The 15,301-nt window shown below is 32.6% G+C and overlaps 1 protein-coding gene across 8 annotated transcripts in view; it reads right to left on the minus strand.

Annotated features, from left to right (window-relative positions):
- Positions 1–1,675: 1,675 nt before the first annotated feature.
- The window catches only part of POLI (DNA polymerase iota), a 28,775-nt gene continuing 15,149 nt past the window's right edge, over positions 1,676–15,301 (minus strand). For 6 of the 8 annotated variants that reach the window (XM_074207899.1, XM_074207898.1, XM_074207897.1 and 3 more), the window contains 5 exons: positions 13,511–13,689; positions 9,865–9,956; positions 6,768–6,898; positions 4,828–5,033; positions 1,676–2,794 (listed from right to left, as the gene is read on the minus strand). In XM_074207899.1, coding sequence (XP_074064000.1) covers positions 1,973–2,794; positions 4,828–5,033; positions 6,768–6,898; positions 9,865–9,956; positions 13,511–13,689 — 1,430 coding nt within the window. In that variant the 3' untranslated portion in view covers positions 1,676–1,972. The other 2 variants (XM_074207904.1, XM_074207905.1) reach the window with 2 other exon arrangements.

The raw sequence follows: 15,301 nt of genomic DNA on the forward strand, positions 1-15,301 counted from the left end.
GTATCTGAAAATATTTTGAAAAAAAAAGGTATCAAACACAGAGAACTACCTGAGGTTACATCAGCATCATGTAAAAATCTTTGCATCTTCAGTGCCTAGCACAGTGCCTTTATTGCATTGATTGAAACAATTTCATTTTGAATAGTAGTGTAGAAAAAAAGACAGTTAAGTAAAACTACTGTTCAGGAACAAGACAAACTTCTCAGGCTGAAAAATTGTAAATATTTTGAGAAAGGGGGTGTCTAAAAGATATAAATGCTAAAAATCTTATTTTCTCTAACTTCCTTTTAAGGGTTTTCAAAACCATATTGTATAAAGTCACATGTATCCCTAAAAAGATTTCTTTTCTAAATCTAGTCATGGCCTATTTGTTCTTTAACTCTTTTTTACCTATTCCAAAGCCATGTGTAAAGCTAATTCTATTCAACATGACATGATTGACTAACATTTGATAACATTTGATCAGTCAAGTACATCTCATATGTTATCATTTATGTCATAGCTAATATACTTCTAGATAGTTTAACTATGTGGGTAAACTCTGAAATTATTTATGGTGACAAATTATATAAATTTCAAAATGTTTGTCCTCATCAGCCTCTCAGATGAGTTAACTTTATAGAACTTTTGGTATTTGGAAAATTAAAAATTTTTAAGGATAACTCTAATAAACCTCCAAATAGTTATGTAATATTGATAAGCCTTTTTCATTCCTGTTATAAATTTCATATTAGCTGACTTCAAAAATATTTGTGCTATAATTTTCCTTTGGATTATAAAGGGAAAAGGCCCTCAGTAACTGACTCCTTAAAATTCTAAGGAATCCAAACACAAAGTTATGGTCTCTTAAATAGAATAAGATATTAGGAGTCTTTCTTGTACTCACTTCTATGCATATAGCCATGTGGACATTTTCAAGTTTTTTTTCATGTTTACAGATTATTTCCATATAGACTATAAATTTCTTAATGCTTATTAATTCTTCTGTATCTCCTCCATATCCTTAAAAAGCATACTGTTTCCTACCCAGTCCTCCAGGATACTCTGATGTGCTACAAAGGATGTGCTACAAAGATTACTTATATCGCAATCATGGGGTATCCTGGGGGATAGTTGGAGATGGTAAAAACTGAGATGAAAATACTAATTTTTCCTCCTCTTTGATGGCAAGGTTCATCTCCAAATATGCTGTATAAATATCACATCTATTTCCCATAATCCTGTGTAAAAAATGACAAGCTAAAATTTCCCTTACCATGTGTATCAAAACAACCTCACCTTGTATATTTAAGTCCTAATGGCAGTATTATAATTTTTTCCTATGGAGTCTTCACCTTCTGGCACCCACTTAACCCCTCCTAATAAAAGCAATTTGAACAATGTTTGAACACAAAATGACTGAAACCATCCATTAAACCTGAATATTTTGTTGTCATCCTCCATTATGGAATAGATGTTAAGTTACTTCAGGCAAAATCTATGTAAGTTGGCTGAAACTAAGATTTTTCATATTTTCAAACCTCTCAGTGACCTGATGTTCTTGGATTGTTTCAAATTTCAAAAAGTAAAGATTTATTGCCATTCTTTAACTTCCTATAGCTCAGTAGTATGTGGATATTTTAAATTTACACAAGCATGCATTCATTTCCCAAATTTATAGAATATGTTGGAATAATGCTGACCATGATATTTTTATTGAAAAATCTTCAATATAAAATAACCTTAAAATGAGAGGAAGATAATATTTTACATTATTACTTCAGATATGAACATTTTTATGCTTTATGTAAGAGTTTGCCTCCCTTATGGTGTTCATGCTTTATCTAGAATGTTTCATATTAGTCAGATTTCTACATTATTGAATACCTAATAAACAGTTTAATATCAAACACCTTAATAAGCTGTTAGACTGAGGGGAACATAATGTTGTTGCTATTTGCTTGGCATATTTTTATATTTTTTTCCATCATGCTTATTCGTGTATAGTTTGGAAAGAGGATCCTGTTCTTTTCCACTCAGCCAAAAGTTCTTTTTGAACATCCTCTGGTAATTCAAAAAAAACTGCAGGGTCAATACCAGAAGGAAAAGTAATTTCCTCCTCTGCAGATTCTTGCTCTCTGTTTTCTGTAAGACTGAGATGCTGAGAAACTGAGCTTGTAACCTGCTTATGGCTATCTGCAGTGTGATTTTTGGAAAAGAGTTGCTGGCTTTGCAAGTTTGGAAAAGAATGAAATATAGACACAGCAGGGTTTGTATTTGAAAAATGGAATCCTTGGGATTCTTTAGGTCCTTGGCTCATTCTTTCATCTCTCAGTTCACTATCTAAATAGTGAGGAGAATCCTTTCGGCTAAACAGGCAAGTAGAACCAGTGCTACTTAAACCTGATGTACCTGGTTCACTGGTAGATATAGAGGTTAACTGTTTGTTACTGGATAAATGATCTCTGGGATTTGAAACAATGTCATACATTTGTTTTGAAGAAAAGAAAGATAACACTCCTTTAGAGGCATGTAATGGACAACTCAAACTTCCCTTTCCTTGAATTTTTTCTCTAGTTTTGCCAGAAAGTATCTCTTCTTGAATATCTACTGGAAGCTGCTTAAAGACTTCATGGTCAATACCCTCAGGAAGCGAGTGAAATGGAATATCATGCATTTCTTTTTCTTTAGTAAAATTTGCACTATCTAATGGAGACTCTCCAGTTCTTATGCTTTCAATTCTTCCACTTGGTAGAAAATCCCAGTTTATTTCCTTGTCTTGCGAAAATTCTTCCATATGAGTATCTTTCATTTTCTACAACACAAAAAATTTAAATATAAATATATGATCTCATAGATAAACTTCCCATGAGATGAGACATCCAGGCTGATGCCAGAATGTATCTTCCATGTTAAGATATGATTTAATACATTAATCCAGATATAAATCTTGGAGCATGTATTTTTTTCTTCAATAGACTTCAAAACCTTCTGTGGTTAGTTTCAAGTGCTAATAATAATAAAATCATAGGAATATACCTCTAACATCATGTGGTCGACCCTCACTAACTCTCCCTCATGACCCATCAACCCAGAGAGATGAAATATTAATGAGTTACAAACTAAATATGCCTGGCTAAACCAAAATTTTAGAGCTGGAAGGAGCCTTAAGAGATCACTAAGTCTTACTCCATTTTCTAGAAAGGGAAGTTGACACTCATGGAATTAAATGATTTTTCCAAGGTCACAGGGCAATTAAAGACAACTATTTGAGAAAAATTACTACTTGAAGACAAACAGAAATATAAGAGAAGAAAAACCAATACTATGATATTTATCAAACACCATTATCAATACATAAAGATAATTTCAAAAAATAATATTCTATGTAACTTAAAGCTAAGCAATTTTTATCTTAAAAGTTATCTATATATCTGAATTAATTTTATTTGTCTCAAGCACCATAACGGAACATAAGCAACTAGATATTATTTATGTAACTTATTTTTTAAAATTAAAAGCCTACTTAAATTTTTAACAGTCATAATTAAACAAAATATTAATAAATGAGTCTTTAGCATTCTAATTAGATGTTTGTTTTCATTGTAAAACTGTATTTTTAAAATTAGAAATTAATATTTAAAAATAGTTTTAGTGACATATTGCAATGAACAATAAATCACTACAAATTAAGAAGTGAACTGACAGCCTCATAGATTGAGTCATATAGTTTAAGATAGTGTTTTTGTTAATCACTCTATTTTTGACTGTCATAGTTAAGGTCCAACAAATTGTTATTGTCTTTTTTTAATCATCAGGAAAATATCACTGACTTTTGCCTGCTTTTACTATTGTCTGCTTTTTTACAAGAATGTCATTCAAGGGGGCGGCTAGGTGGTGCAGTGGATAGAGCACTGGCCTTGGAGTCAGGAGTACCTGAGTTCAAATCCGGCCTCAGATATTTAATTATTACCTAGCCGTGTGGCCTTGGGCAAGCCACTTAACCCCATTGGCCTTGAAAAAACTTAAAAAAAAAAGAATGTCATTCAGTAGGCAGTCTTTATGAATATTAGGGAAGCTAAGTGGCACAGTGTATTAAACACTGATCTTGAAGTCAGGCAGAAAGGAACTCAAATCCAGATTCAGATATTTAATAACTGTGTGAACTAGGGCAAGTCACTTAACATGATTGTCTTGCATCCAGGGTCATCTCCAGTTGTCCTGATTCATATCTGGTCACTGGATCTTAGATGACTCTGGAGAAGAAAGTAAGGCTGGTGACTCAGCACAGCATCCCCTCACTCAAATCCAATTCATGTGCTTGTCATGGCATCACCTCCCTGATGTTATGGTCTTTGAGAATAAAGGACAAAAAGCATTATATATAAATGCTTGCTGTTAGAGCTCAATAAAAGGTCAGGGTAAAGTATAAATGATTTAAGAATTTTAATAAAATTCATTTGCCTTCTGCTAATACTAAATGGATGTCTATAGAAAATTAAAAAGGTCCTGCTTTTTAATCCCTTTTCATAATGTCAGTACTATCTGAAAGCTTACTTCTACTTCCAAGATTATCCAACTTTCTTTACTGTTTATATTACATAATATATATGGATTAACAAAGGAAATCATTCAGCTGATTTAATAAGTATTCAAGTTCTAGATTAGAAGAATGTTTATTGTCAAAAATTATATGCACAAGTCTTAAATAAGACAATAACATCTGGGAATATAAATGAATAAAAAATAACCCACAAAAAAGCAGACCACAGCACCAGAGCTGAACTCTCATGATCTTATATACACAATCTAAACAACATAGTATATTTCCCCAAACCCTGTACTTACATAAGTACGCTTGCCAGAGTGTGAAGTTGATGATGATGATGGTGTCAAATAAAATTCAATGGATCCTTTCTTAGAAGTAGGAAGTGATTTAAGATTGGAGAAGCACACACTTAGAAGGGTGAGGTGAAATGGCATCTTCACATTTACCATATTTCGAAATAGTTTCATAAGTATATCAACCATTGGGGTCATAACATCATAATTTCCTAAATGGATAATATAAAAGATGTAAGAAAAATAAATGCTTTTACATAAATAATTAGATCAAAAGCTTAAATATGAATAAAATAGATTTAAAGCATGGATAAAATCAATAAAATAGAACCTGGGATATATATATAATTGAGATATCTCACAATTACATGGAAAATCAAATGACTTAAAAGTAGTATTTAATCCTAAAATAGCCAAGAACTTCAACATGTTTAATAAAAGAAAAAAAAAGGATATTTGTTGCTTTTAGAACAAAACTTATTGACTACAATAGAAATTAGAAGCAATACAATGCCAAAGAACAAACAAATCTGACCCCTCTGAATTGGGAAAGCCTTTTTAACTGCCCTGTGTTTAAGTTTCATTGTCTGAAAAAGAGAAAATCATTAGTTTGACATTTTCTAGTGAAAAGTGGGCTACTGGCACAACTCCCACTCTTCAATTTCAGTCAATCACTTAAGATTTTCTGAACCTTGGGTTTCTTCCATATAAGCCGATGACAATGCCTTTGGTGTTTAACTCATAGGGTTGTTGTGAGACTCAAAAGAAATAATGCATATATAAAAGAATTATGCAAAACTATAAAATACAAAAAAGTCATAGGGGAGAGTGATAATTTCCTCATCTTTATAACAATTGTTCACCTTGCCATGATTTCCCACTGGTTCCATTGCTATTTTTATAATGATCACCTTGAGCACATAACAACCCCAAAATCTAAAGATGACAACAGGAAAACTAATAAATAAGACTTATCATTAAGTCCTTCTAAGACATTTGAAAGGTAAAAAGGTCTCAGGGGAGTATATGGAAGGCCTAAAGAGTTGTTGGATAATTTTCATACATAATATTATTGTTAAAAAAACACACAATTTGTATAGGATTTAAGATTTATAAACTGCTTTCCTCACAATCATGTCCCAACCTCATGATCCCCGATAGGTAAGCAACAATTATAATTATTCCAGTTTTTCAGGTAAAGAAAAAGCAAAGCTTTGACCAGTGAAGCTACTGGCCTAGGGTCATTAAGACTTCATTCATTGCCAAGATTTGAATCCAGATCTCCTAACTGCAAGTCCAATGTTCTTTGCATCAGAGAGTATTTTCTTTAACATTTGCCTTACTCTAGAGAATCCTAAAATGAAAGTTTAGTTAGCCTACAAGTTCTACACATTGGAAAACAGTCTTCCTATCCTCTAGCATAAGTTATACCTGAACAGGGTTGCCCTCAATCACTGTCCAAAACTCTCCTCTATAATCTACTACTACAAAAACATTTGATACTTTGGAGTGAACTTCTTGAGTGATGAACTGACCAACAGTCAGTCAAACAAATATTTACTGCTATAGGAGGTCCATGAGGGATAGAAGTTCTTAGTTTAATTTTTTTTTAAACATAGGAAGTCCTTAGTTTAATTTTTTTAATATAGGAAATTACCCTTTTTAACTACTTTTTTAAAAAATTATTTCATCTTTAAGGATAATTGCTAATTATAATTTAAAGAAAAAGTGTTTCACCTGGATCTCTCTTTCAGTTGTGGAACCACAAAGGAATAGCAACAGGTTGTGCTTCTAGCATCTCATTATGTACCTCAATATTTAATTGTTAAAAATTCAAGTGGCATTTTGTACTACTGAATTTCTCAATATAGAAAAAAATTAAACTGATGCAAAAATCTATTGACAACAAAAAAGGGATTGATGAAGTCAATAAAATGAACACATACCTGTCCCTAACTTCTGAATTACATGAGATGGGATTGGACACTGACGGCTCTCACGGTTAAAATGTCGGTCAGATGAAAACCGACGGATGATTAATCTTATTGTATGTGGCTTCCTCCCATCTTTGCATACTCTGAAAATAATGAATCATAATACTTAAGAATTTTTAAATAAGGCATAATAGTACCTCATTTAACTTTGATGTCTTTTATCTATGAAAGTACAACTGTCTACAAAATAACTAAAGAACCAGGAAATTAAAAAGACTATAGAGCAACAAAAATAATCAAGCTCTCACTTAGAATCTATTAGTCTTAATTTAAACCCAATAATTCTAACAAGCTTATATACTTTCCTAAACCTACAGAAAATCAGAAGCAAAAGAGTCAAGGAGCACTCCCATTGGCATGCACTGAAAGAGAAGTGACAGAGAAAAAAGTACCTTCTGAGGAAGGAAGGAAAGGGAATTTTTTTATAAACAGATATACAAAAAAACATACTATTTTAAGGCCAGTTAAAGATTATGTAAATAGCCTATATACTTAAGGAGCACTGCTACAGAAACAGAATATATTAGTAATGGCTCTGACTCATAAATAAAAACATTAAACTAAGTTTAATATGCTCAATTTAAGAAAGTAGGTAAGTATAAAATGGGTTTAGATTTCTACTAAAAATGGTCATAACAAAAAAGCTTTGAAACTTAGAGGGATATATTTCAATTTATTCCTAAGGGGAAAAAATCCTATTAATGATTTTTTTCTTTCTTCTTTATAGAGCATAAATTATAATTTCTGATATATTTTCTAGAATTGAGAAGCAAATCACATTGAATAAATAGAATTCACTTTTTTAAAGGACATATATGTGTGTACGAAACACCAATGGGGTTAAGTCATTTTCCCAAGGTCACACAGCTAGGGAATTATTAAGTGTCTGAGGCTAGATTTGAACTCAGGTACTCCTGATTCCAGGGCCAGTGCTCTATCCACTGTACCACCTAGCTACTCCCAATTTATCTTTGATAGTTTTTCCACTGAACTTCCTTATGACTTTGTTTACTCATAGTGGAATAACAATCATTTTATTTTCTTCTGTAAATATATCAATGATAAAAAATATTATGTTGCTGGGTGAACCTGGACCAGTTACCTAACCCTGATTGCTTTACTAAAAAAAATAATAATGATGATGATACCTTACATTTAAATATGTTCTAATAAAACAAACTACTTATAATAATAATCTGTGTATTTGCGGAAAGAAGAAATTTTAAACTATTCAGGTACACAAAGTGCTGAAAAACATGATGCTGTAAAAAAAATTCTAATTCTTGAAAGACAGATGAAATATTAGATGATTTTAAATTTCCATTTACATAGTATTTATAACCAGTACTTCAGCATTTTAGAAAGCACTAGATTCCAGGATTAAAAGAAGAAAATCCATTATTTTAAGAAATTTAACAAGATTTTCCCCCTTTAAGTGAAGCACAGGAAACTTGTGAATTTTCAACATACTTCTTTAATTACCTACAATGAAACTATTTGCTGATCTTTACATAAAAGATTTGTAGTTCCATGTACCATCCTCTCCTTCTGTTCCACAATGAATATGGAAATTTTTATTTTATTAGATTTCTGTTCAAAGTTCAGGAAGAAAAATGAAATTCTTTGGATGACTGGATGGGTAAGCATCTTCACATGGTCAAGAGGTGCAAACCAGTCCTGTGGAAATGGCCAATGGCTAGTTCAGTGAGTTAGCAGACAATAGGAAAGTTATATTTCTGTGGTTTCCCTACCACATACAATTGCTCATAAAAGTCAGGGATTTAATAACTTCATTGGATACAATGATAGCATGACCTAATTCCACAGAAGTTTTCCCAGGAACAGCCTGAGCCATACTAATCTGTCCTTATCTGACTAGCTCTATAAGCTGCATGGTTATACTTAACAGACGAGAACCTTGCTTCAAGTCATGGGGAAAATTAGAGAAATTCAACTTCAGGGTCTCAGCCAACCCTCAACTGTCTCTGAAATCACAGGATCTCTGCCTGTACCTACAGGATTTTTTGGTACTGGATTCTCCCTTCATTCCAAAGGTGGTTACCCCCATAGTTTATACCCTAACAAACCTCTAGTAGAACTATCAGGGAGTTTGTGATTGTAGTGGGAAACAAACAATTTTCTAGAGAATGTAAGGAAGTGGATATGGTAGCAAAAGAGTCAGATGGCTGAATATTACTTGCCAAGCCTATGTTCTCAGAAGCAACTCATGAATTCATATTTTTTTTTTAGATTTTTTCAGGGCAAATTGGGTTAAGTGACTTGGCCAAGGCCACACAGCTAGGTAATTATTAAGTGTCTGAGACTGGATTTGAACTCAGGTACTCCTGACTCCAGGGCCGGTGCTCTATCCACTGCACCACTTAGCCACCCCATAAATTCATATTTTTTATATAACCTTAATTCATAGTTAGCTATTTCCTTCTTTTATCATACTTTAATAATGTTAACAGTTTGAGAAAAGGTAGGAAAGGACTATAAACTACAATAAGTTTAAAAGTAGTGTATATTCATCTCCTTTATTCTTCTTTAACAAGAATGAACATACTTCTTTCAAGAGAGATTTAGAAAAAGACTCTGCTAGATTATGGAGGGCTCAATGACCTGACTTTCCTACCTGGTTTCCATGCACCCCTTTCCCTTTTTCTGAAGCAAAAGCAAATTAGGGATATTTGAGTTTGGGGAAGAGGAAGGCAAAGCAGTAGTCACAGAAAAAAAAAAAAACTTCAAGTTCTTCCTTACTGTAAAATAGTAGATAAAGGGAGCGTTCTGGAGAAGAGATTACTGCCAGTCCTTTTAAAAGCCCTGGTATAGACATTAAGACACTAAATTCCAAGTGATATAAGAGAAAGGAAAAAGGAAAAACCCATTATAAAAATGGATATTGCATTCTTTTAGTAAATTGTAGAGATTATATATTTCATTTATCTTTTAATTTTTAGGATACAACTTATAAAAGAGGATCAATCATTCTTTCAATGCATAGTATTTAGATTACAAAATAAGATAACTCAACAAGAAGGCAAATCACCTGTTCAAAAGACTAGCAAGTAGTTCCTCGATTTTTTTTTTAGCGTCCACTTCTGATGAGCACTTTTTAAAGGAATCTTCTTCACTAAAGGACTACCAAAATATACACAAATGTTAAATGATTATTTCACACTCTGATAAACAACTTTTACGCTAAGAATACATGTCAGACTTCCTAATAGCAGATTCTTCATTTGTAAAATAAGGGATTGATCTTTATGGTCTATGAGTTATCTTTCAGCTATAACTCTGGGATTCTATTTCTAAATAAGGATATTATACAAATACTAATATCTATCTCACTTTACTTTTTAAATATTTAATTACTTATGTTTAGTTTTATTCTTTACATTGTCTTTTGAACCCAATTAGTCTATTTAATAATATGCTCTTATGCAAAGCATTCTGGAATTGAAGTTAAAAAAACTGACTGATCTGATTATGTGCTAGAATATCAGCCTTTTAGAAGCTTAGAACTTCAACAAAGCTCTGCTTTAATTTCAATAAAATGATGACATTGTCCCCTTTTACCTCATATCAGGCTGGTGTGAAATAAAATAAGTTGATTCAAGAAAGACTTAAGTGCTTACTAAACAGAAAGCAGAGTATGAGGGAGATTAGGGCAATAAATACAGGGCCCATAATCAGAAGTTTAAAATCTAACAAGGGAGGGGGCAGCTAGGTGGCACAGTGAGAAGGACCTGAGTTCAAATCCAGCCTCAGACACTTAATAATTACCTAGCTGTGTGACCTTGGGCAAGTCATTTAACCCCATTGACTTGGAAAACAGAAAAAAGAAAAAAATTAAATCTAGCAGGGGAGACAAAGGTATGCACATAAATAACTCTGAGATTAAAAAGAAGATTGCAGGAAAGTGAGCAAGGTGATAGGCTGGAACCACTTTGTGGAAGGACTTGAGTGTCTGACAACAAGGTACAGAATGTAATCCACAGGTAAAAGGAGCCCATTGAAGGACTTTGAGCAGTAATGATAATAACAGCCTTTATAGTTTATAAAGCACTCTATTTTATGTATTTAAAAACCTGAGCTCTCTATGAGTGTTTAATGATATGCATACAGTCAAATGGCTAGTAAATGGCAGGCAGGACACAGATCCAAGAACATTATGGTTTGAGGTTTTTTGATTTTTTTTTTCTCCCATTATGTCATGTTACTTCTGTGTGTAGTGTGACACAATCACTTTTGTATAAGAAGATTGATCTGAACTAGTGAATAGAAAGAATTACACGAGGAAGAAATCATAGCTGGGATGACCAGTTTAGTAACTTTTGAAAGAGACGACATAAGATGATCTGGACGCAGACTGTAATGATGACAAATCAGGATGGTCTCAAGAGCTATTTCAGTGCTAGAAGCCCTAGAATCACAACTTGTAGAGCATAAGCTCCTTGGAATTAGCAATTGTCTTGTTTTACGTTTGCATTCCCAATGCTTTGCACATAACAGAAGAAGTTTACAGAGCTGAACTGAATGAACATGAAAGGTATAGGGGAAGGGGGAAGTGGAGGGGAAGTCATTTCAGGAAGAAGAGTAGATCTGGAGGTGAAGATAATGAGTTTTATAAGAATTTATTCTATGAGTAGTCAATGAATTAGATAATCTTTAAGGCTTTTTCCAATGCTATGATTCTTTGAGTCTCACACGTTGGACGTATTGAATTTTAAACAGAAAATTGGAAACTGAAGGCTAAAGATTGAGCTTACAGATTTGGAAAGCATTCATTGGATTTGATGTTACCATAGCCCCAAGGCTTGGGAATACTGTTAAATATAATAGTGAGACAAAGGACAACATGAAAGGTTGTTGGATTTGGCAATTAAAAGGTCAACAACAACTTAAGAAGCTCTTGTAGAGTAGTGAGAAATGAAGCAGTTAAGTGAGGCAACTGGTAGCTGATTATCATCGGAGGATGGCACTAGAGGTATGCACAAAGTGAGTGTGATCAGTGTGAAGAAAGAAAGAAGGGGGGCACTAAGTAACTGAAGGAGCTAAGAAAATTATGAGGAAAAATTAGGGGAAAACCTAAGCAAGTAAAAGGGACAGAGTCAGTGGGTAAAAGAAATTTAAAATGCATTAAAGAGTATGGATGGTAAAGAAAGGTCCTGAAGGTGGGAAGAAAGAGGAAGAGATGGAAAAGAATATGAAGAAAGGGAATTTCAAAATAGATGGTCTTGGTCTTCATATCAGTAAAGTGATATCTGTCCTTCATTCTCAAAAAAGATCATGTTGTCAGGAAGGTGATGACATGACAAACACATGAATTAGATTTGAGTGAGGGGGTGCTGTGCTAAATCACTAGTCTCACTTTCTCTTCCAGAGCCATCTGGGTCCAGTGACCAGATATGAATCAGGACGACTGGAGATGGCCCTGGATATGAGGCAGTCAGGGTCAAATGACTTGCCCAGGATCACATAGCTAGTGAAGTTGGATTTGAATTACCATCCTCCTGATTCCAAGGTCAGTGCACTATCTACTGCACCACCTAGCTGCCAACTCAGTAGAGTGTAGATGTCAGAAATTGGTTACAGATGTGGAAGAGAGTAAAATAAAGTTTATAATAGCACTTTAGTGACTATAATATGGAGTTAATTACTGGTGAATAAAGATTGCCACACAACAAAAGATAAATAATTGTAGAATGTTTAAATATTTAAAAAGAGCCTGATTAAGCCAGTTGAGTCACCCTCAAAAAAAAGGAATTTACCCAAGGATTTCATCATCTAAATGGTTGAAAAGATTAAAAATTAAAATAGTTTTTCCAACTATCCATGCTCTTGACATTTACATTAGGCTTCTCATAATTTAATCTTCATAGTATATCAGATGTTTTCCCCCGAATTATTTTTGTCTTTTCAATTTGGCAAATGTGTACTTCATCCTTTCAATTTCCTTTAGGACATTAAAATTAGTGTTTAATTTGTCTATCAATAGAATTCATTCAATTATAACAAAAATTCTCTCTTATATCTCCTTTTATGATGTCAAAAACAAGAAGTTAAAATAAATGTCTATATCTAGCAACATTTATATTTATAGAATACTAATACTGAGGAGTCAACATTTATATAGCGCTTAATCTGTACCAGGCACTATACTTAAATGTTTTACAATTACCATTTCATTTTATAAATGTATCAATTTATCAACACTTCGATCTCCCTTCATCATAATTCCCATCTTCCTAAGAAACTTCTTACCTCCTAGGCATATCTATTATAAAACACTAAATCTTCATAAAATTATTTTAGATCATTTAAAAATATGGTGTTTGATATCTATCAACAATGCACAGTATAAGTAAGCAAAACTATAATAAAAGAATAGAAATTCAAAACTTAATTTTGTCTTCTGTGAACATGAAAACTGATTGATTTTATTCAAACTAGTTATGTAAAAAATAGTAAACCATTTTCTAAACTATCTCTGATTTTCAGACAATCATTGTTCTAATGTAATAAATCATAATTTTATGAAGGATTGTTGCATTAACTAACCAAATTTGAAGATTAGTTGTGACATAACAGAAATCTTAAAATTTGAACTGATTATAAATATAGTATTCAAAATTGTTTCTTGCATTCTAAAAGCTACATAACTTTTTTTCCTGTTTACTTGGAACATTCACCTGAGGTGGTCCTGAAGGAGTCACAGGAGAGTTATCTTCTCCAAAGCTGAGCTTTTGTATACGCTGGGCAACTGAAATTCCTAGTTCTTTTTCTAATATTTCAGGCGAAAAAGTTTGGAGATCATGGACGCTATTGATACCCAATGATTCAAGACGTTTGGTAGTTTTATAGCCAATACCTAGATAATAAGAAAAAGATGGAAGTAATGGAATATTTCACATACAGATAAAAATTAACAAGGATTACATAATTAGCTAAGCTTTTTAATTTAGTGCAGAAATTTCCAAGGACCAAATGCATTCTAAATTAGCCTGCAGTTCTGAAGAATAGGGACTACATATTTTTGTTTCCTTGCCAGAACTCAGCACAGTACTATCAAAATTATTATTTTTAAATGTTTGTTAGGATGAAATAAAATTTTCATCTTATCTTAAGTAACAGTAAAGATGTCAGCGATTCACAGGTATTTTTCAATTTTTCTCTTGCTGGTTTAGTTGTATCTGACCCTTCATGACCCCATGGCCCAAAGATTTCTCTTGGCAAAGATAATAGAATGGTTTTCCTTTTCCAGTGGATCCAGGGGAACATTTTGTTAGGCAATAAAACTTTAAGTAATTTGCTCAGAGACACACACAGTTAAGGAAGTGAACTGAGGTTAGATTTGAAGTAGATCTTCCTAAATCCAGGTCGTGTCATATCCTCCAAGCCACAAACTGCCTCTATCACCCCCCCCAGTTTTCAATAGAGAATTTAACATTAGAGAATAGAATATATCTGATCCAAATAACTCAAGTTTTAAAAAAGAGCACTGATACAGTTTATCCAAATTTATACATTTGATTTTCATAATAAACCTGAGAAAGAGGTATTGAATATTTTTAACTATTTTGTTGATGCAATAAAAGTCTCTGAGTTTAGACACCAGAACTTATAGCAGAACTTTGCCACAACTAAACTTTTCTAATTTGGATAGTTAACCAAACAACTTTTCTTCATAAAATTAGATTTGTTGCATTAGATAAATAAAATCAAAGACAATTCAGTAAAGGGTTTGCTAGTTTACATAACCTGTTTGAATAAAATGCAACAAACTTTCAGGTGCACAAAAGACAAAAAAAGCATTGAGTGAGGGTACAATCCCACATTTATTTCCAAGTCACTACCATAACTGCTTTCACGTGAATAAGAACGAAATGTATTTATCCACTACAATTACTAAGTACAGTAATACCTCACTTGAAAACCAACAAGGAATAATGGAAAAGAACATTGTAATGTAATTAAAGCAATTGGTATTGAATTCCAGTCCAGTCATTTAGATAGCTAAATTATCCTTCACCCTGCAAGAATCTTAATTTTCTTAAGTGAGGTTTCATTATATTGGTGAGTCTCAATATTTTTTTTTAACTCAAGACCCCTTTAACACTCTTAAAAATTACTGAGTACTTTAAAGAACTTTTCTTTCTGTGTGTTATATGTAGCAATGTTTATCATTTTAGATATTAAAACTTTTAATTTAGAATACTTAATAATTCACTTAAAACAAACCCACTTCATCTTAATATAAATAGCATTTTTTATGAAAAATAGCCAAATTTTTTAAAACAAATAATTTAATGAGAATGGCATTATTTTGTATATTTTTGAATGTGTGACTTAATAGAAAACATTTGCATTTTCTTATCTGCTCCTGCATTGAATCTGAGGGAAAATGATGCTTTCATGGAAGTTTGTGGGGGGAAAAAACTCTGGCCTCACAAAGATATGTGAATGAAAAAGGGAGAAATATT

Source organism: Macrotis lagotis, chromosome X, assembly GCF_037893015.1.
Source record: "Macrotis lagotis isolate mMagLag1 chromosome X, bilby.v1.9.chrom.fasta, whole genome shotgun sequence".
Classification (NCBI taxonomy): domain Eukaryota; kingdom Metazoa; phylum Chordata; class Mammalia; order Peramelemorphia; family Peramelidae; genus Macrotis; species Macrotis lagotis.